Below are 22786 nucleotides of genomic sequence, written 5' to 3' on the forward strand. Positions count from 1 at the left end.
AGAAATATATACAAAATCTATTCGTTAAATCATCTTACCAGTGAATCTACTTCGGGATCTGCTGTGTAGTAGGGTTTTTGTGATCTGATCTGTAAAGAGAATTAAAAAAAAAGAAAAAATTAATTAATACAGAAATTTAAATAGGAATCACATAAGAAAATATATAGGAAATAAAAATTAATAATTTTTTATAATTTTTTGATTTAAGTTTTACGGCTTTAGGCAACATATTGCTGAAAAGTCTAAAATAATACAATGAAAGATGTTCGAAATAGAAAGCTTTTGTAAAAATGTAAAAGGATGTTTTTTTTTCAAATCCTTAAAATTCCATAATTTTTGTACAAATTTAAGTACAAGCAACATGTTTCTCAACATACTGGCAACATACAATTGACTTTAATTATTGAAATGTTTTGAAATTTAAAAATATTTTTTTTTTTGGCAGAAATAACAATTATGAATAAATTGCAAGAAGTGCCTAAAAAGAAATAGGTAAAAAATCTAGATCTTAAATAAATAATTTTATATTGTTAGGACAACTTAAAGAGTTATCACCAAAAGCAACATGTAGCTAATAATGTAATAAAAAATAACAATTTTAAAAAAATAATTATACTTTTTGTAATTTAAAAATATTTAAAGGAGATATAACATTATTTTCTTAAATTCAATAATATTGGAGAAAATTTTGATAGAGAAATGAGTAAAAAAATCTGTAACCAAACAAAAAAATCAAAATATTTTATATTGTTAGCCCATCTTAAAAATGTATGAATCAAAGCAACATGTTGCTAACAAAATTATAAAAATTATATATTTTCAATTTTTAATAAAAAAATGGAAAAGAAAAATATAAATAACTTAAAAAAAAAAAAAAACAAAAATATTAGACATGTCTTTCGTCTAATATTTTTGATTTTTTGTTTCGAATTCTTTAGTTATTTCTATTTTTCTTTTATAAGGAAATTGACATTCAGGCCAAAATTCTAATATTTTTGATTTTTTGTTTCGAATTCTTTAGTCATTTATATATTTTTCTTTTATAAGGAAATTGATATTGAGACCAAAATTCAAATGTCTTTTGAAGCATGTGGCAATTGTTTGACTACTTTAATAAACTTGATACCAAGAGGTATCAAAGCAAAACCTTATCAATTTTCAACATACCACCAAGCTATTGTGATATACTATTGTGACAACTTATATGACTTTTTCGATTCTTCTCCTAACATAATTGGACCTTTTTTTACATTTTGGGTGAAAACAGCATGCAATTTTCAGCTCATCACAAATGTTTTGACCTTTTTTGGTATTATAGAAGAAAACACACGCAAAATTACCAGGACCACCCAAAAATAAATATTACACAGAGTAGATATAAGACGAGATCACCAGGATCAAATCTTAAGGATTTCCTAAGAAAATCCTAAAATGCTGTAAAAATACCAAAGAAGAAGATGATGATGATGACGATGATGATTTGTTTATATCCTTGACTACCAAACCAAATAAAACTACCTGTTCTTTTTATAACCAAAGAAAATCCACAAAAGCATGACTAATTCCTTAAAATGTAAACATACCAAAAATGAAACATATGAATATGTTTAGAGTGTGTATGTGTGTTAAGTATAATGGCAATGAGTAAAAAAAAAAAAAAGAATTCTGACGAAATCCCTGTGTCTAGAGATAAGCATTGCGATACAGAGTTGCGACTCAATGTCTCCTGCTTGAATAAGGGGAATTTTAATGATTTTTGTTATGGTTCAGGCTCAGGATGACTGCTGAGTGACGGACTTATTTCAATGTTGATGGTGGTAGTATACACCATACACTTGATGTCATAAAAAACAATAAACCTTTGTGGGAAAGAGTGCTATGTTAAATGATGTTGCTAGCTAGTATTCAATTTGTATATAGACCAGTTTTGTTGTTGTTGATGTCGTTGGTTTTTGTTTTTTTGTCATGCAAAAACCTAGTGAAGAGGAAAAGACCTAAATGTTGACGATGACATTACCACACGCACACACACACACATAGAATCATCACATTTAGGGAATGCGAGCAAAAGCCACACACTTAGATAAAAATCACTAAAGCAATAAATAGATAAAATGCCACCTAGTAGCTGAACTGCAAAATAAAAGCAACATTTCAGTATGATATGAGTGGACAGGAGAGGAGGAGAAGTAGAACAACTCTATGGACTAGAGAGAAGCAATACCACCCAGTCAACAATCACAGATATGAATGAACAACCAAACGACCAACAGACAACCCAATCTAAAATAATCCACAATCCCACAAAAGTGTGAGTAGTTTTTTCGCCAAAATAACCATAAAGCCAAAAGGCGGGAGAATCAACTGCAACAAAACATATGTGTGAGACTAATGATGGCTATAAATCATTAAGGTGTATTCCCAAACTAATATTATTGTTTATATCGGGCCAAGAGGCCTGGTATTTATATTCACACAAACCCCCCTTCCCCCTCTTAAGCCATCGAACTATACAGACTGCACCCAAAATAAAAAGCATTTGGTTTTTAAAGCCAAAAAACAAAACAAAACAAATGTAATGCAAAATATATTGAACGAACATTGAGAGCTTATACCATAGAATACCAGCAAACACGTTTATTATTGTTTATTTGTTCATAACCGTATTATTCGTTATGGATGATCAAATAACTTGCAGATCCAAGACAACATATGTATTTTCAAAACAAAAACAACAATAACAGCAAAAAATGTACAACAATCCATTCACGACTTCAATATAAACTCTCTTGAAGCATTATCAATCATTGCTTAGCATTGAGGTATGATCATCATCTATCTCATATTGATTCAGTTATATGAGAGCAAAGAGTAATGATCACCTTTTTCTGGGCATGGGGCAAAAATTCAAATACCTGCCTTATTTTGTTATGGCAGTAAGTGCCGAGGGTAAACCATATTTGATTATAGGCTATGCGCTGGAAAAACAAAAACCCTTTAACCATAACGACGTTAATAACATAGTGAGTGCTCCTCAGAGTATATTCAAAATCAACTCCCATTTAAATTGTTTTAAGGCCTAACTATTGTTTTTGTTTGCCTCTTTCTCTCTCTCTCTTTTGCTCTTGGTCATGAATACATGTTAATAGGTTAGATTAGAATATGGGAGAATAATTCTGAAGAGAGTATACCATGAAATAAAAGAAAATGGTGGATTTTTGAAGCTTAGCTTAATGGAGACTGATTTAATATTTAAATTTAAAAAAGTGAAATTATTGTAAAACTTAAAAAGAAAAATAAAAAAATATAAATATAAAAAAAATCTTTCTCTTCTAAAAATACTTTTAGCAGATGGCTTAAATAGTCAATGGATTTGTATACAAATGTCCAATTTCTATAAATTTAGTATTATTTATTAATTACAAAAAAGAAAAAAAAACCATTATTATGAGGAAATAAATAAAAATTAAAAAGAAAAAAATACATAAATACCTATTTATTTTTTTCTATTTATTTTAGTACCAAAAAAGCCTTTCTCTTTTATCTTCAATTAATTGTTTTATTTATTTTTTATTTGCTTTTGCTAAAAAAATTAAATCTTCCCGACCCATTGCCAAATACTAATCCCGATTTTTTTTACTTCCTTATAGTAGAAAGTCTGTATCAGATGGCTTAAATAGTCAATGAATTTGTATACAAATTTCCAATTTCTATAAATTTAGTATTATTTATAAATAATAAAAAAATATTATGAGGAAATAAATAAAATTTAAAAAATATGTATATAAATACCTATTTTATTTTTTTTTATATTTATTTTAGTACCAAAAAAGCCTTTCTCTTTTATCTTCAATTAATTGTTTTATTTATTTTTTATTTGTTTTTTCTAAAAAATAAATCTTCCCGACCCATTGCCAAATACTAATCCCGATTTTTTTCTTCTTTATAGTAGAAAGTCTGTATTACTCCTCTTTGAGTATTCTATTTGGTGCGTTTACTTGAGGTTTTTAAAAATACATAAATCATTTTAACAAGTAAATTCACAGCATGAGACGTTTTGGCCCACAAATTTTTTTTTCAATGACGTTGTTGGTGGCGATAATGGTCGACGATGCGGTATTAGTGGCGGTGGTGGCTATGGTTATGGTGTTGAGGTTGTTGTACTCTATAAATAAATTACATATACACGGTCATGGGATGCAAGAGAAAGAGATGGAGGAAATAAAATCATATTGTTTTTAAATGATTTTGGAGGGGAAGTGGTATAAAAACAAGAATAACTATAAATAATAGCCAATGAACTATTATTTAATATAGAAAATGATGATATGACCTTAGCAACATGTTGCTGAAGAAATAGCAAAACGAATCTCAATTGTTTTTAAAATCGTATTTTTTAACTATTATTTTTTTTTGAAAATATTACTATTATTTTTTATTTTATATAAATTTCCAATTATTTTTCTTATTATTTTCCCTTAAAAATAGTTTAGCAACATGTTGCCTCAACATTGCTTACTACATAATATTTATTAATATTAATAGTTTTTAGTTTTACACCTGATCAATTTATAAAGGACACTTGATCTTTATTAAAATGTTATTATTATTATTGTTATAATTTGATTACCAATAAAAGTCAAATAACAAATAAACTTTAATGCATAAATAAAAAATAAACCCCATATGTGTGAATTATATTTATGTTGCGTTAATTATAAGAAGCAAACAACAACAAAAAAAAACATATTATGGTTTATTACACAAAATGGACAGACAAAAACCAGACCAGACACTAACAGAAAAACTGCAACAATTTATTATTTTGGCAAAGCTATAGATCACCCATATAGAAAATGAGACTGAGAGTAATTGTTTGGTGTCTGAGTGATGATTTAATGCGTTTTATATTACCAACAATTTTATAAATTTATTTAAAAAGGCAGGGGTAAGAGGTTTGTTATATTTTGACAAATTACATGATTAGAGAATAATTTGTATTTAATATTTTTTTTCTAATATTATAAATAAATTTTAAATTAAATTTGTATAGATATCTATTGTGTTCTTCTTTACTAAAAGAGTGTTAGGGTAAATTTGATTTGTTTCCCTTTAAATGTCTTTATAGCCATTATTATTTTTCTATACTTAGAAAAATGTTTGTGGCCCCAAAATATCTGTGGCCAAAACGACTACCGTTGAGGGAGAAATAAAAATTACGATTTTTGGTATTGTTGTGTTGTTGTTTTTTTTTTATAATACCCCCAGAGACCCTATCATAAATTTTCATAAATCTAATAAAAAAACCCAGCAACTAAGGCACATGTCAAATCACAACACTATAAAATTGTGTTATATTGTATTTTTTTTCTTTCTGCTTTTATTTTACTTTATTTTGTGATATTGTTTATATGGAGATATTGAGAGGTTCTAGTGGATTGCTTGTGACTTTATTTAGAACCTCAACCACAAGGAGGGTTGGTATAGTACAGGAGGGAATACCAGTAGTTATTGTTATTGACTCTTTACACCTTGCTTATTTATATTATTAGTATATCTGGCGTATATACTACTCGTTTTTTTAGAGACTTTGATTGTTTTGCAAAAAAAAAAAAAATTGCAAATAAAAGCTGGCGGTTTTATTTCGCACCTTGGTTGTGGGATTGTTGTCAATAATTGCCCATCATAAAATGATTATACAACCTGGAACCAGAACCATTCATCCAACCGAATACTTCAACACTACGAAATTGTATTTATTTTTGTTTGGTTGTTTTTTTTTTTTTTGTTTTTATTCTTCATGGTTCTTGTTTTTATGATACCCTCAAACAAAGTGGTTTGTTTGGTATTTTCTTGGGGATAGATTGTTCTTTTGAATATTTTGTTCGATGATTCAAATAATTAACCTTTATATTTTCACGTGATTTCAACGATAAGATTTCTCCTATAATGATAATAAAATCTTTGGTTTTTCTTTATTGATTCATAGTTTTTGAAGGAAAGGTGTTTTTTTTTTGTATGGATTTTGTGGGTCAGTCTATAGAGTCGCCTATGTGGCGCCAATGTAATGTTATTGCCTAATTTGGAGTTTCTTGTTGTTTTTTTTTCCTTCTTGTTATCTTTGGCCTTTATCTTTGAACATGGGGTTATGATATTTGTAACCTAATATTTTAGTATACCAGCCATAGAAAGATCTACATACCGTGAAAAAAAAGGGGGGGGGGGTAAATAATTATTGCTATTAAACACCTTTAACTGGAGTACTACATTGTCGTATATATTGTTATCTCAAATGGTAAAGAGCTCGAAGAAAAAATCTCAAAAAAAACTTTTTTTTAAAAAATTACCAAATAGTAATTTTAGTATTACAAATAAACAAACATTACATTTACAAACCTATACCGAATGGAGATACACTCAAAGAAAGGGTGTTTAAGATAATGAATTACTGGATTTGTTGGTAAAATCCTAAATGTTTATAAAATTAGCAAAATTGTTAATGTTATTATAATTTTTTGTTATACTAGCAGAAGAAGTTGGCTATAGTAGCAAACTATTTTTTATTATTTTGTTTTTTTTTTTTATTAGATTTGTTTAAGATAAAAAATAGAGATTGTTCTCTCTAGGATATCGCTGAGAAATATTTCGTATAACAAGGTAGGTTAGGTGGCAGCTCGATGTATCAGGCTCACTTAGACTATTCAGTCCATTGTGATACCACATTGGTGAACTTCTCTTTTATCACTGAGTGCTGCCCGATTCGATGTTAAGCTCAATGACAAGGGATTTCCTTTTTATAGCCGAGTCCGAACGGTGTTCCACATTGCAGTGAAACCACTTAGAGAAGCTTTGAAACCCTCAGAAATGTCACCAGCATTACTGGGGTGGGACAATCCACCGCTGAAAAACTTTTTGGTGTTCGGTCGAAGCAGGAATCGAACTTGTGTAAGCAAGGCGGGCATGCTAACCATTGCACCACGGTGGCTCCCCATAGCATTGTTTTTTATAATAGAGATTCCAGCAGATTTGCTGTTATAAATATTTGTTATAATAGCAGAAAAACTTCCTCATATTACCTAAGCGAGATAAATTCAAAAGTAAATTTGTTGTTGTGACAAAATATTGTTAGTAGCAAAATTTTTGTTTTAAAGATTTTTCGAACAGAGAAAAGATCATGTTTTCCGTAGTTAACCTACACTCGAAAAAACTACTTAAGGAAAAACTAGGTTATAAAATTGCTAAAATAACCGAACCTTTCCAACTCATCTCTAATGCATATATATTCTTCAGGAAAAAAAATTTTTACCACTAACGAACTATTTTGCTAATTTTATTATTATTTGTATACAATTTTTACTCAGTACCCAATGCATGGGATAAATAGCTCTTATAAATAAAAATTGTTTACAATAAGTTTTTTTATATTTTTAACTTCATTTTACTATCCACTTTCCTTGACTGTAAATTCCTTAATACCGAACGAATTATTTTGCCAAATTTATTATCATTTTTATATAATTTTTAGGTAATAAATTCAATGCATGGGATAAATATCTCTTATTAATAAAATATAATATGTATATATTTTTTTTTACTTCAATTTACTATCCACTTTCCTTGAGTGTAAATTCCTTAATACCATACTGCTGGTGCATCATCACAATAATAAAATACAAAAAAAAACTAAAACCCTGATTACATGTTTATAACCCACAGAGGCAATGGAGTGGTTTATGGCACCTACACTGGTAGGCAAATCCCCCCAGAGATTCTCCCCGTAAGCCACCCCTTCTTTGTAATTCCCCCTCTGTCATGGTAGGCATACATAAAATGACTAAAAACTACAACAAATCATAAAGATAACATATGCAGTGTTATTATTCAGCAGGTAATAAGCAACAGGTTTTCATTATATGATGACCTCCACCACCCTACCCTATCCCCATTTTCCCCCATGTTTTTTTTTTGTCAAAAACCTCTTCAGATATGATGTTACCATTAAATGAAATTCAAACCAAAAAAAAATTGTAATTGTAATAATTTCTTGTTGTAATATTTATTTAAAGCATTGCGTATGAGTAACAACATGTGTTATTATTTGATTTGTATTTCGTTGTTCACTTCGTGTGTAGTTTTTGTTTTTTTTTTTATTATTGACTACACTTAAGGCTATGTCGTCTCCCTGGTTATTTGCTATTCTTCATTATCTTTACAACATTTAAAGAGCAACTGCTGCATTGCTGTTGAGTTTTCGTTTTGTTAGTCTTTTTTTTTTTGGTATTGCTTCTGTTACCTTAGAGGCTAGACATGCCAACAAACCCAACAATAATATCAACATTATTTGTTAAACATTAGCTACCATAAAATTTTTTCTATTAAACGTTTGTCCATAATCTTTTACGAGTTTCTTCCCAAATAAAAAAAAACAGAACCAAGAAGAAAACCCATAACGATAATTTTTGAGTAACCAAATATCTAGAGAAACACGGAACCCTGAACTACAATTTAATGTCTTAAGACATTTGTCTTGTCTCAAAAAAAATGTGTCAATATTTATTAACCACAGAGATTTTTCGTTTTTTTTTCTCTCGGGGTTTTCGTAACTATTTGCTTATAATCCCTACCTAGCATATGACTACTATAGCTTCTACTATTTTTACTTTCACTGTCATTGTTTGGAGCTTAGATAATCTAAACGAGAATGAATGAACGTTTTCTAGTATTTATTTAAGGATTTATGTTGCTCTAGATAGGTAGCTACATATGTTTATAAACATCCGGTTGGAATGGGAGAATGCTTGGGATATTGTTTTACGGTAGGACAAATAATAACACGAAAATTGATTTGGTTAATGATAAGGCCGAGAAATAATTTAAAACTTAAAGATATTGTAGTGTAGAAAATATTTGGAAAACTTTTTTTAAAGGCAATCTGTAAAATAACACCAGCAACAAGTTGCTGAAATTTTAAAATTTTTTTATAAATTATTTAAAATATTTTTGGTTAGTTTTAATTTAATTTTTATTTATATTTTCTTTTAATAATTTTTATTAAATTTAATATAATTTTCATTTGTTTAGCAATTTTAAAATTATTTTAAATCTTTTTGGTTAATTTTTATTTATATCTTCTTTTAATAATTTTTATAAAATTTAATATAATTTTAATTTGTTTAGCAACATGTTGCTGAAACATTTTAAAATTGTTATAAATTATTTTAAATTACTTTGGTTAGTTATAATTTAATTTTTATCTATATTTTCTTTTAATAATTTTTAATAATTTTCATTTTTGAGCAACATGTTGCTGACATTTTTTTTAAATTTTTTGTAAATTATTTTAAATTATTTTGGTTAATGTTAATTGAATTTTTATTTATATTTTCTTTTACTAATTTTTATTAAATGTAATATAATTTTTATTTTTTAGCAGCATGTTGCTGAAATTTTTTTTTTTAATTTTTTGTAAATTTTTTTAAATCTTTTTGGTTAGCTTTAATTGAATTTTTATTTATATTTTCTTTTAATAATTTTTATTAAATGTAATATAATTTTTATTTTTTAGCAACATGTTGCTGAAAAATTTTAAAATTTTTATAAATTATTTTAAATCACTTTGGTTAGTTATAATTTAATTTTTATTTATATTTTCTTTTAATAATTTTTACTAAATTTAATATAATTTTCATTTGTTTAGCATCATGTTGCTGAAACATTTTTGTAAATTTATTTTAAATCACTTTGATTAGTTATAATTTAATTTATTTTTATTTATATTATCTTTTAATAATTTTTATTAAATTTAATATAATTTTCATTTTTGACAACATGATTTTCAACATGTTGCTGAAACATTTTAAAATTTTTATAAATTATTTTAAATCACTTTGGTTAGTTACAATTTAATTTATTTTCATTTATATTATCTTTTAATAATCTTTATTAAATTTAATATAATTATCATTTATTTAGCATCATGTTGCTGAAACATTTTTGTAAATTTATTTTAAATCACTTTGGTTAGTTATAATTTAATTTATTTTTATTTATATTATGTTTTAATAATTTTTATTAAATTTAATATAATATTCATTTTTTAGCAACATGTTGAAACATTTTTGTAAATTTATTTTAAATTTTTGGTTAGTTTCAATTTAATTTTAATTTTTATTTATATTTTCTTTTAATAATTTTTATTAATTTTAATATAATTTATTATTTTTTTTATTATTTTTTTGAGCAACATGTTGCTGAAACATTTGTTGAAACATTTCTTAGTTATTTAATATTTCTTCATCTCCTCTCTTAAAATACGTTTTAATTGTAGTTTTATTGGCAAAATGTTGCTGTTTGAAAATTGAATTTCTTCCCCCGTAAAACCATTTAAAATTTTCATTACCAATTATGTTGAAATAAATCACTAAAGCCTCCATCCAGCAAAACAAACACGTCATAGACACTTCGCATTATTTGGTGGCAGGATATATATTTAGACCAAATGACTACGACTTTCACAACACATTTTCATTTCATTATTAACCTTCCCCTGCTGTTATGCCTATACGTTTCCCTCCAATTCCTTCCTTCTCCCCAAAATGAATGAAAAGTAAACTATTTTTCGATTTTTTTTTTACTGAAAATCTATACGTTTGGTTTTTCTTTTAGCATTCGTTCAGAATTTGCGTAAGAGAAAAAAAATATTTTCGTTGTGCCAACACATTGGCACCCCCACCACCACCACTCTGGTGATCATGATCATCATCAACAGTGGCCAATGTGGCCACCTCTCATTCACTCAATTAATAAACATTTTTGTAGCTGTTTGGCTGAGGTTGGGGATGTGGTGTTGTGTTGTTTTGTTTTTTTTTTTTTACAGCTTATAAACAAAAAAGCACATTTTATATTAAAGTAAACATACATTCACGAAGAGTAGGGCTAAAAACGTTTCTGGCCAACATAAGTTCACATCAATCATCGAGATTTTCGTAAATTGTTTAAAATTCACGCACCTCCAAAATTTACAAAAAAAATATATTTTTTTTCTTAGGGAGGGCACACATGTTTCAAAAAAAAAAAAAAATAAAGAAGGGAAAAAAGTGGTTCAATTTTTTATTTTTTTTTATTTAAAATTTTAAAATTTTTAACTGTGATTATTTGAGCGTTTCAAATGAGCTTATTATCTTTTTTAATTTATATTTAAAATTTGTATATTTTATTTTAATTTTTTTTTTAATTTTACTACGGTTGTTTGAGTGACAATTTTAAATATTCTAATATTAAAAAACAAATTGTTTGTGAATTTTTCTAATGGCATTGGAATAATTATTTTTGAAGAACAACCTTTTTTATTTTATTTTATTTTATTTTTTTTTTTTTTTTAATTTACTACGGTTGTTTGAGTGACAATTTTAAATATTCTAATGTTAAAAAAATATTGTGAATTTTTCTAACAGCAAAGGAATAATTATTTTTGAAGAACAACCTTTTTACTGTGTATACGTGCCCAATATTTTTTAATTAATATTTAATTTTTTTTTTGTATTTTTAAACATTCCGAATTTTTACTTCAATTATTTTAATAAAAAATAATAAAAAAAATTATTTCGATTTTTTCCAATATCAATTTTAAATATTTTTCTATATACTAAAAAGTATACATTTTTCTTGTGTTTTTCTTTTATATATATGACCTAGAGTTGATTAGCCATGAATTGTTTATACAATCAATAAAAATAAACAAAAGCCCAGTAAGGGAGATCGTTTTAGGGACCACCAATGCCGGGAGCCCACCAATAGAGAATTATGTCAAATCACATTACACCTCAATAAGTAAAAAAATCAAAATAAAGGCGGCAAGTCGGTCGGATTCTATCCATGAAAAACAAAAAAAAATAAACAAGCTTTACCAACGGGGGTATAAAAACAAAATGCGCAATTTCCAGCAACCCTCCTCCCAAAAGATCACTGACAACACTGTTGCATAGTATGTTCTCTATATATGGTGGCTATTGTATTTCCAACCTTTTCCATCCCCATAAAGATCCATGATCCCTTCTTTGCTTAATCTTTTGTCCATTTAATTTTTTTTTTTTTATTCGTTCAAAACAAAAAATGCATTCCTACAAACAATAGCATTTAAATATTGCTCATTTTGCTGTTTCAAAAAAAAAAACGAGAAAGACCTAAAGACGAATCCTTTCAAAGTAAGCATGCCTCTGTTAACCTAATGTTTAGTCTTATTGTTGTACGTTTCAAATGAAACAATGGCCAAGCATTAAAAAGAAATTTAAAACCTTTCCTTAAGGGTTGAGATAGAGGATTGAAATTGTTCTTTCGGGAATGAAAAGCATTTATGATTTGTCTTCTTGAGCTCCTGAAAGACCCAAACATCTCCAATAAAAGGTAAATCCTGAACTCATTTCTTTTTTTTTTTTTTGTTTAGCCATTTGACAAAAACAAATGAAAATTCTTGGCTGGCTGTTAAACAAAAGAGATTAAACCCAGCCAGGATTTTTTTTCGAAAATAACAACGCATTTTAATTGAAACGATCATTTCCCTCTCAAAACAAAATTCTGAACTGAAGATCCAACAGAAACTATAGAGGAATGGTTGTTGCTGCTGATATGTACCTGCGGCCAAAAAGATATCCATAAATTTTGAAATTCTACCGAAAAAGAACGAAACAAATCAAGAATTCTTTTATAAATGTTCTCGACGACCTTATAACATTTACGAAATACTAAATTTTGTATTTGAAATTGATTGAGGAGGAGGTAAAGAATGTTAATGAGAAAACGTTATTTAAATTGTTGCAGTATTAATGATCTTCAAGAGTTCATTGGGATACGAGTAGGGCAATTTATAAGATTAAAAAAAAAAACAAATGGGACTCGCATAAAAATATTGGAAAAATAAAATTGGCGTCCGATCGCTGGTTATATTATTAGTATAAAAATTAGGATTATTCACATCTGTTACAAATAATGTGCACAAAGGTATAACCTAAAATAAATCTAAAAAAAATGTATTTGGTTCAAATCAAATGGCACCCGAGCATAGATATTACTGATCTTTAAGAACTCATTATGAGTAAGAGTAAAAAGCTTTCTAAAAGAATTAAGAATAAACAGAATTTAAAAAATATAAATAAAAGAAAGCACACGAGATTCGCATAAAAAAAAAATAATTAAAAAAAAAAATTAAATTGGCGCCCGATTACTGGTTATATTATTAGTATAAAAATTAGGATTATTCACATCTGTTACAAATATAAATAAACATATAAACAAAAGAAAGCACACGAGATTCGCATAAAAAAATAATCAAAACAAATTAAATTGGCGACCAATCACTGGTTATATTATTAGTATAAAAATTGGGATTATTCCTATCTGTTACAAATAATGTGCACATAAACATCATTTAAGGTATAACCTAAAATAAATCTTAAAAAAAAAACAAATATTTGGTTCAAAGCAAATGGCGCCCGAGCTTAGATATTACTGATATTCAAGAACTCTTTAAGTTATGAGTAAGAGAAAAAAGCTTTCTAAAAGAATTAAGAATAAACTGAATTTAAAAAATATAAATAAACATATAAATAAAAGAAAGCACACGAGATTCTCATAAAAAAAAAATAATTAAAAAAAATTAAATTGGCGCCCGATCATCATCCATTCTATTATTAGTATTATTCAAATATTTTACAAAGTTTGCCCCCAACAAATATATTCTTTATAGCTATAAGACAGAAGAGACGTAACAAAAATCTAAATCAAATTAAATGGCGCCCGAGCAGAAATAATTTCAAGAAATAATTAATCTCTTGAATAGTTAAAAAAATACATATACACCAAGAAACCTTAGGGTACAAAAGATGGACATATTTATAAAAAAAAAAACATAGTATAAAACTAATATTTAAAACATCCTTGTTGGCGGCCGATCAAGCAAAATATGACACAAAATTTTGTATATATGACAACTCAATTAAATTACACAGAAATTTGTCCACTTTTGAGTGCCGTCATCTTTTTAGAGTGTAAATTAATTCACTGTAAGTGTATTTCAGCTTGGGTGCCTATTTGTTTAAAATATTATTTGGCGCCCGATCATATATTCGCCTTCAAATATTGATCATTGCTAACAAGCTATAAAGTCATCCTTAGTTTAAGATCAATGAGATGCTGGTTAATGTGTTTTTCTGTTTTGTTTTTTTTTTTTTTTGTTCTTAAGAAATTCATTTCTATTGAAATCATTCTTCCAACAAATATCATATTACTGTAAAGATAATCTTTAAGATTTCTCCCTTTCTTTCTCTCACATAGCACACATACAATTTTCATTGTGTGTCTCGGGTGATTGCGTTGGCTTGTTATTTTTATGACATAACCATATGTTTAGCACTTGGTCTGGAGTGTAAGATTCTCGTTTTTTTATCGTTCATATAATTTCTTTAAATTTGTGCTAAACGACCAGAAGAGGGAAACAAGAAACCAGACACAAGAGATATATCTTTAATAAATGAGTCTTAAGCAGACTCCCCTTTCGAAATAATGAAATAATTCGGTAATAACGACAACAAGCTGTCGGGATATTATATCCAGTGACCAGTGAATATGGTTGGGATTGAAGTAGATCTTTAAGTAGGATTTGGAATTTTTGAAGGGTTTCCTAATTTAACGGTTCAAACAGATGTCTTAAATATGTTTGCGCTTTAATGCTCAAATCAACATATGACAATAAATTGGAGATCTTATTCTAATTATATTTGATAGTCATTAAGATTTAGTGGTTTTGTTGTTGTCGGTTTTACAACTCACACTGACATTTAAATAATTTATTGTTTAAAATATCAAAATTTTATTTTATTTCATTTCATATCGACAGCCAAAACAACCAAGAGTATACTTTCCCAAACAAAATTTGGTGGTACCCCATCATCATCATCATGCCAAGACGGATGTATCCACCATGAGGATGAATATGTGTCTGTTTAATTTTTTTGATATGATGTGGTGTTGGCGAAGTTGATCATTATCATTATATTGCAGAGAGTAGTGCATTTTTTTTATGAAGTTGCTAATGTTACAAATGCATTTTGTATATTGTCCCTCAAGACTGTCTATTCGTAAGATTTTTCTTCAAGTACTTAAAACCATAACGATGGCTATATAGGCCTCCACACGATACTATTTTTATGAACTTATTTTTTTTTTGTTGGTTTTCATTTTTTTTTTAAGAATTAAGACTTTTTTCCCTTAAACAGCATGATGCTTGAATATATTTTACAGCATGGTTAGAAGATTTAAAAGAAGAACGCGTGAAATCGCATTAAAAATCACATCATTTTAGACACCTCATCATCATCATCATCATCATTGTCAATATTAAGAGTCATACTTATGATGTGTATACTTGGCCCTACTTGGATCCTGTTTATAGTTTTTGGTGGCATATAAATTTCATATGTTTTTAAAAACATATGTTTTCTTTTAGTTAAGAATTATGGAAAAAAACCATCGAACTCCGATTAAACTCAGTAGATGTTGGTAATGTTTTTATTAATAGCCCAAGGAAAAAACTGGCGCCCGTGCCAATCTTTTAAGGTCCAATTACATTTGCAGAAAATTATTCAATATTTTTTTCTATATACAATGGGTTTTGGAACTACCTTTTTATATATTAAATATCAAATAATGATTTAAAAAAAATTAAAAAACATCGAAAAGAGATATTGGCGCCCGATCATAGCTATTACTTATATGCAATTTTAATGTATATTGAAATTGGATTGAGTTGACAATTTGAGGAGATAAACAAAAGATTTGTTAATTTTGTATTCTAATTACCCTTGGCAATAAATGGCGCCCGAGCATAACCATCACTTTTTCTTCTCTTTTTGTAAATAAACCAATAATTTGATTTTATATGCTACTTGATATTCGCTTTTCTATTCTTATCTTAGTTTCATATCTTTCATTAATATCTCCTAGGCCATTAACACATACCATGAAAACTTGTTTTTATGATTTTTCTGTAGATGATAGTTTAAAAATAAAAATTTTGTTTCTTTTTGTTTTGATTCTTTAAAAATGTTGTTATTTTTAAAACAACAAATGTTAAATAAATGTATTTTCAACGCTTTCAACTGTCGATTTTGAATACAAATCGTATAAATATATATATATAACAAAAATAATGCCAATGCTTTTACGATGTCGTCTAATGTGTTTTAATGTCCGTCCTGCCCATAGCCAAAAGTTTGATGTTTGACTGTTCGCCTGTCTGTCTATCTATCCGTCCGTTCATCCATTTGACTAGCTGGCTGACTGGCAGAGTGTTAGCTTTACTAATGATGCAGCTAAAAAAATGCTTTATTTTAAAATGATATTTTTAAAATTCATGAGAGAAATCAAGAGATTAAAATCATCATGATGAGCAGCCTTGTCGTCATCAGCATTATGTTGATGATCATTTTGTATGGTCTTTCTCCTTTCCGGTGAAATCATTTTCTTCATCATTATCCAACAAATATAAAAAATGATCATGAATGAGTCTTAATGCATAAAATCTCATATCTTTGGAAAGGACCATCCAATTCAGTCAGTCAGTCAGTCATAAAGAATGCCAAGACTTTGTATACGGTTTCCCTAGCAGAATAAAAATTACACAGAAATCCTCACTAGCTAACAACACAGAAAATATCCCAACACATTGGTACGAGTGTAAAGAATTTTTCAGCCTCAATTATTATTAACACTTGTGATGTGATCCCATGTGCCATAGTGCCATCAATAGAACATTGAGGAGATTTTTGTCAATATTCCGTTTTTAAATGTGAACAAAAGCCAAACTTCCCCCAAAAAAAATGTTAGCTGTGACCTGCGTTCCCAATGGGTTAATTTTAATGAAATGATGCTGGTGGTGGTGGCGGTGACGGCGGTGGGTAGTATGATCAACATCATATGTTGAAAAGTTGCTGGTGTATACTAACTACTGGCTTCGTAATTTCTGTTTCTGTGAGTGTAATTGTTAAAATCCCCCTTCAAGAAAAATACACCAAAACATTAAATACAACGAAGAATAAAACCAAACCAAAAAAAAACAAAAATGACTTTAAATGACGTCGTCGTTTTGGCTGTTTTGTTGCGATGATTAATGAAGTGCCAGAAAATAAAGATCATCATTATTGTAAGATATTTAAAGCATAGAATGCAAAGGAAACAAGACACATAAAATAAAACAAGATGAAAAAAAAACAAAAACAACAACAACAAAATCAAGTTAAGTGATTCACGCTGGGACAAATGATGAATAAGATTGCCCATATTTTAAGCATAGAACATATAGGAGAGCTAATCCATTTGAAATCATATTAAAATCAAAATTATGGATCTCCAAATATGATTTCTTTATATTATTCAAATCAAGGAGAATATAAAATGTTGAGCAACATGTTGCTAGAAATATATAAAAACATTAATTCTATATAAGCTTTTTAATAAAATGCATTATAAGTTTAGAAAAAATTCCACTTTAAACATATTCCAAAAATAAATATATAAACCAATGTTGCAGCAACATGTTGCTGGTAATTAAATTGCCATTTTATGATAAATATTTATGGCATTAAATATTTTAAAATCAAGGGGAATTATGTTTTAGTATTGTAAACCAAAGAAGAAGGCAAAATAAATTTATAAAATAAATATTGTTTGGTCCATTCATAAAATTGGCATGGGAGGGACCCTACTCTTTAATAAAATAAAGCCTAAAAAATGTACTGGGTTTAGGTCAATATGTTTTTATAAACTAAATATAAGGAAATTTATAAAATATTTTTTTGACCATTCATAAAATTGGCGCCCGAGCAGGGACCCTACTCTTGAATAAAATAAAACCAAAAATGTACTTGGTTTAGCTCAATATGTTTTTATAAACTAAATATAAAGAAATTTATAAAATAAATATTTTTTTGACCATTCATTAAACTGGCGCCCGAGCAGGGACCCTACTCTTAATAAAAGTAAAGCCAAAAGCAATACTTGGATTAGCTCAATATGTTTTAAATGAATGAAAATAATGCTAGAATCACGAAAATTGAAAAATGAATATTAACCTCTTAATTTTTGGCAAAACTTTCAAGATTGCAAGAAGAATTTCCAATTTTTTAAAATTTTTTTTTAAATATTTTTTATTTATATTTTTAATATATAGGAGAAAAACCCAAAACTTACCTGTTTACTAAACATTGCAATATCTTCATTAAACGATTCTGACGAACATACATCACCACCTTGCACACCAGGTTCTCTGGGCGTACATGTGGCCAATTCACATTTTTCAAATATTAGAGCCAACAGCGGGAATAGGGGATGTCTGTAAAGATAGAAAAAGGAAATGTTCAATATAAAAAAAAAATTGAATAAAATCTAAACAAAACTAAATGGAATATCAAATATTTTAAGTTCCAAAAAGTAAATTTAACACACAGCCAAAAGTATCTCATAGACCATCGAAGAGTTTTCAATGGAAGAAGAAAATACAACGCCAGTATTACAACATGGGCAAAATACTTGCTTTTTCCCTGCAATATTGCTTAAATTTGTTTACACTAATGGCGACAAGAAATCGCCGTCATCATCATAGTCTTTGAATTTCTTCTAGTACTTCTAGAGGCAATGATTCTTGGTCACAGCAGCAATAGCAGCAGCTGGTGGATCTTAAGGAAATTCTATTTAGAGATGGTGAAGGAGGTTGTAGAGCGATTAGAATTAGATCTCTATTGAAGGGAGGTGTCAGTAATACTCAAGGGGTCGGTTTTTTTGTGCTTTCTGTATATATGCAATGATTTGAAGTATCATCATTATCATCATCATCACCACCATGATATGGATGATATTGTGCCTTCCTGCCTGGCATATAAAATACACTCATTAAATACCACATACTTACCGCACCACTACTCAGTACTACTCATTGAACATACTCATACATATGTGATGAGTGTAGAAGTTGGTGTGTTTATAAGTGCATTTAACATTTGGTATTTTAATTAGAGCATAAGTTAAAGGAAATGCTATGCATTTCTAAAATGCCAATTTTAGATGATGATGATTTTTTTCTCGTAAGTGTTGTATATTTGTTTTTTCGATTTGTTTTTTTTTTCTTCTCAGACATTTGTTGCCACTAGATTCTATATTCGATTTTCTCTAATTATGATTATAAGCCTTAAGAAAACGGAAAAAAAATTCTTCAGTATGGGATGTTAAGATGGTTTTCTTACAAAAAAAAATGTTTGGCGCTTGCAACACTGCGGGATATTGGCGGCATATATTGAAGGTAAAAAATGCTATAAATTAAAAAGAAAATGAGCTAAATTGGAATTGCTTGGGAAAGGAAAAAATACATTTCTTGAAATAATAAAATTTAAGTAATTTTAAATTTAAGCAAGTTTGGTTGCAACATCAATCTCGATATGGGGTTAGAGGAATTTATTACGAAAAACCCAAATTTTTCAAAAATATTTAATTACTTTAAAATTAGTGCAGGAAAATTGAGTTATGAAAAGATCTTCATAATGTTGCTGCAACATGTTTCTAGTATTACCTCAGATTTGTATAACAACAAAGCTTTTAAAATGTTGCAGAAACATGTTGAGCAAGAATTTATGATCTCAAGTAATAGAGATCTTCAAAAAAAAATTGAAAAAATAATAAATTCTACTTCAAGTCTTTATTGTTTATCATTCTTTTTAATTTTCTTTTCTATAAAACCCTTTTATTTACATCACATACTTGGCCATGACCATAAACTTGAAATTATTTCCCGCCAAAAAAAAGCAAAAAAGATATATTTTATATATGAAAAATATTGTGCTTTTGTTTTTCCTCTCGCTCTCTTTATCTGGGCTAAATGCCGGTTCATAAATTAAAATTGTAAATCAACAAGTTTGTATTGCTCTGGTTTTCAGCTTGCTTAAAAGTCAATATCAAATATGAACAATAACAACAGCAGCAACAACAACAATAAGCCAGACAACAGCAAGCAGCAGCAACAGCAACAGTGAAAACCCCACACACAGCAGCAGTAGCAGCAACCATTGGCAACAGCAACAACCAGCTAAATGTGTAAAAGTGTTTTGACAAGGAGGCCTGTTTTAAATGCACGAAATTGTAATAAATCTTTGCTCATATTGCTGTGCTGCTGCTTTTGGTGGATTTTATAAAAAGGCTACTGTATGTAAACATTGGCATAAACACACTCATATTCTCTATCTGCCTTTCTCTCGCTCTTTATAGTTAGCAGAGCTCTCTGGGTTTTTGGGGAACTTGGTTTTTGTTGTTTTTTTATTTTAATATCAAATTTTTCATATGTCTGTTTGACTATCTCTATGGCCAAAGAAGAATAACAACAATGTATTGTTTTTCCTTGTTTCTCATCTGTAATTTATTACCATCTTTTTAACTGTCGAAAAAAAATTGTTTTGTGTTTTGTTTTTGAGGTTATAGCATCATTCTCTTATGCCTTATAGATTATAAACAAGTGTAAGAGATTGAGAGAGAGAGAGAAGAGAGCTTATGTATAGTAAGAGCCCATCACATGTTTTTTTACCCACTCTGTGTTAGTTAGTTAGTTGTAAACATTTGCAATGTCATTGTTGACAGTTTAGACATATTTGTTGATAGCTTTTTCGTGGCTTCATTGGGGTTTATTTCATATATATATGTGGATGTTTGTTGTTTCTGTATTTTTTTTTTTTTTGCATGGCGTCGCGTCTGATGTTCTTCTTGTCACTGACCAATTTATGTCAGACAACATCATTTGGGGGAAAAAATGAATCTTGAAGGATTTGCAACAACAATCACAAAAAAAATGACAAATTGTTTTATATGAAACAGAAAATGTTAGAAATTCTTAGTTGTCTACACACAAAGGGGAGAGGGGAAGAGCGGGAGTCTATTATAACAGAGGCGTAGCGTAAATGATAAATGATCTTTATGGTATATTCATAGCATGTGGAGAACAGCATGTAACTGAGCATATGCAAATTCACCACAGTATAGAAAATACTGAAGGCCTTATTGCGTATGCGTTTGTATACATGTTTGAGTGATAATATTTCAACTAACTGACCATTGTATTAACAGAGAGCGAGAGCGAGCGAGAGCGAGCGAGAGATAGAGAAAGAGTATGTATGAATGTATGTATGGCATATATTATAAGGGAAACATCTGCTTAGCATTTACAAATTTCTTTGACGAACATTTTTTATGTTTGTTTGCTGAACTCAATATGTGTGAATGCTCACTTTCCGGTTTCCTTTTGTTTGTAGGATTAAGCAGCACTACTAACAAGAATACCCAAGCTTAGAGCCTTACAAATTGCACCTGAGTTGTGTTTTTTGTTTTCTTTCCTTTCTTTCTCGACCAGGGTTAGCATATATTTTTACCCTCAAAAAAATTTTTGTTTTTGTAGTCTTTAGTTTTTTCCTTGAATGTGTTATGGTTTTAGTTTTTACCCTCTATAATTTTTCAATTAGTGCATTTCAAATGGTCTTTAAAATTCTCGTTTTTTCTAATATCACTTTATTTTAATCAAATGTTTGGTAAAAGGTTATTTTTTCGGCATATGTTTTTTTGGGGGGATATTCGTGACCTCTTAAACAACCATAATTCATCAATTGATTCAAACTATTTAATAAAATGACTGGCAGTTTTTTGTTTGTGAATTTTAATTTTCCATTCACCCCACACTTGTCACTAGCGAGTATTAGGGGAGATTTTTTCCTTATGAAGGAAGTTTTTTTTTTTTTTTTTTTTGTATAATTACTGTGTGCACCAGCTACTAATAAAGTGTGATATTTGTATTGTCTGCTAGGTCTACCTTAGGCTGCCAAAGCCTGGAGCTATAATAAACTGCAACAAAAGGTAAATACCGCCACCGCATGGACATCACACTTGGTATATGACAAGAGCCACCTAACACAAAAAGGTGTTAAGTTCTTAATAATGAAAAGAACTATGTTATGAAGAAAGCAAAAAAAAAACAGAAATGATGTCCCACATATATAAAAGTTCACATCAACTGCTGCACTTAAATGTCCGCTTAGTGTTGGAGACTTCTGTGAAATGTTGCAAGTTATTTTGTTATCTCACAGGTTGTTTGAATTCTTCCGTAATAATTACATTTTATGATTAGGACCATAAAAGACTTTGCGCCAAGAAAACGATGACGACAATGGCAGATAGTGTATATATAGGCGCTTTCAGTTTATGATATTGATGAGGGAAGGTGATGATGAAGAAGCTCTGCCAGAGGATGGCAATGATGATGGAGGATTGTAAACAGAAATTGTGCTAAATGATAACAATCAAATGACATGATTATTGAGAGGAATATAAAAAGCGTAAGGGGTTAATGTATTGCAATTTTTTCGTATAGATATGGATTTAAAAAAACAAAAAGGTATGTGAAATATTTAAGGAATTAATGGTTAGATTTTTATAGAAAGACAAAAAAAAAGAGCTTAAATATGAAATTTTTATATAAAAAAGAATGAATATATAAATAATTAGAAAAAAAATGTTGCAGCAACATTTTGAAAGCTTAATTTTTTGTATATAGATATGAATTTAAAAAACAAAGGATTGTGAAATATTTAAGGAATTAATGGTTAGATTTTTATTGAAAGACAAAAAATAAAAAGCGTAAATATGAAATTTTTATATAAAATGATATATAAATAAATAGAAAACAAATGTTGCAGCAACATGTTGATAG

The 22786-nt window shown here is 28.4% G+C and overlaps 1 protein-coding gene across 2 annotated transcripts in view; it reads right to left on the reverse strand.

Moving 5' to 3' along the window:
• Nucleotides 1–22786, reverse strand: part of hth (Meis homeobox homothorax) — a 267103-nt gene that overhangs the window by 217544 nt on the left and 26773 nt on the right. For both annotated transcript variants that reach the window (XM_075295992.1, XM_075295919.1), the window contains exons 3-4: nucleotides 18241–18382; nucleotides 39–89 (exon numbers count right to left, since the gene is read on the reverse strand). In XM_075295992.1, the coding sequence (XP_075152107.1) occupies nucleotides 39–89; nucleotides 18241–18382 (193 nt within the window). The remainder of the gene's footprint in view (nucleotides 1–38; nucleotides 90–18240; nucleotides 18383–22786) is intronic.

This window comes from Haematobia irritans, chromosome 1 (genome assembly GCF_050003625.1).
Source record: "Haematobia irritans isolate KBUSLIRL chromosome 1, ASM5000362v1, whole genome shotgun sequence".
NCBI classification, from domain to species: domain Eukaryota; kingdom Metazoa; phylum Arthropoda; class Insecta; order Diptera; family Muscidae; genus Haematobia; species Haematobia irritans.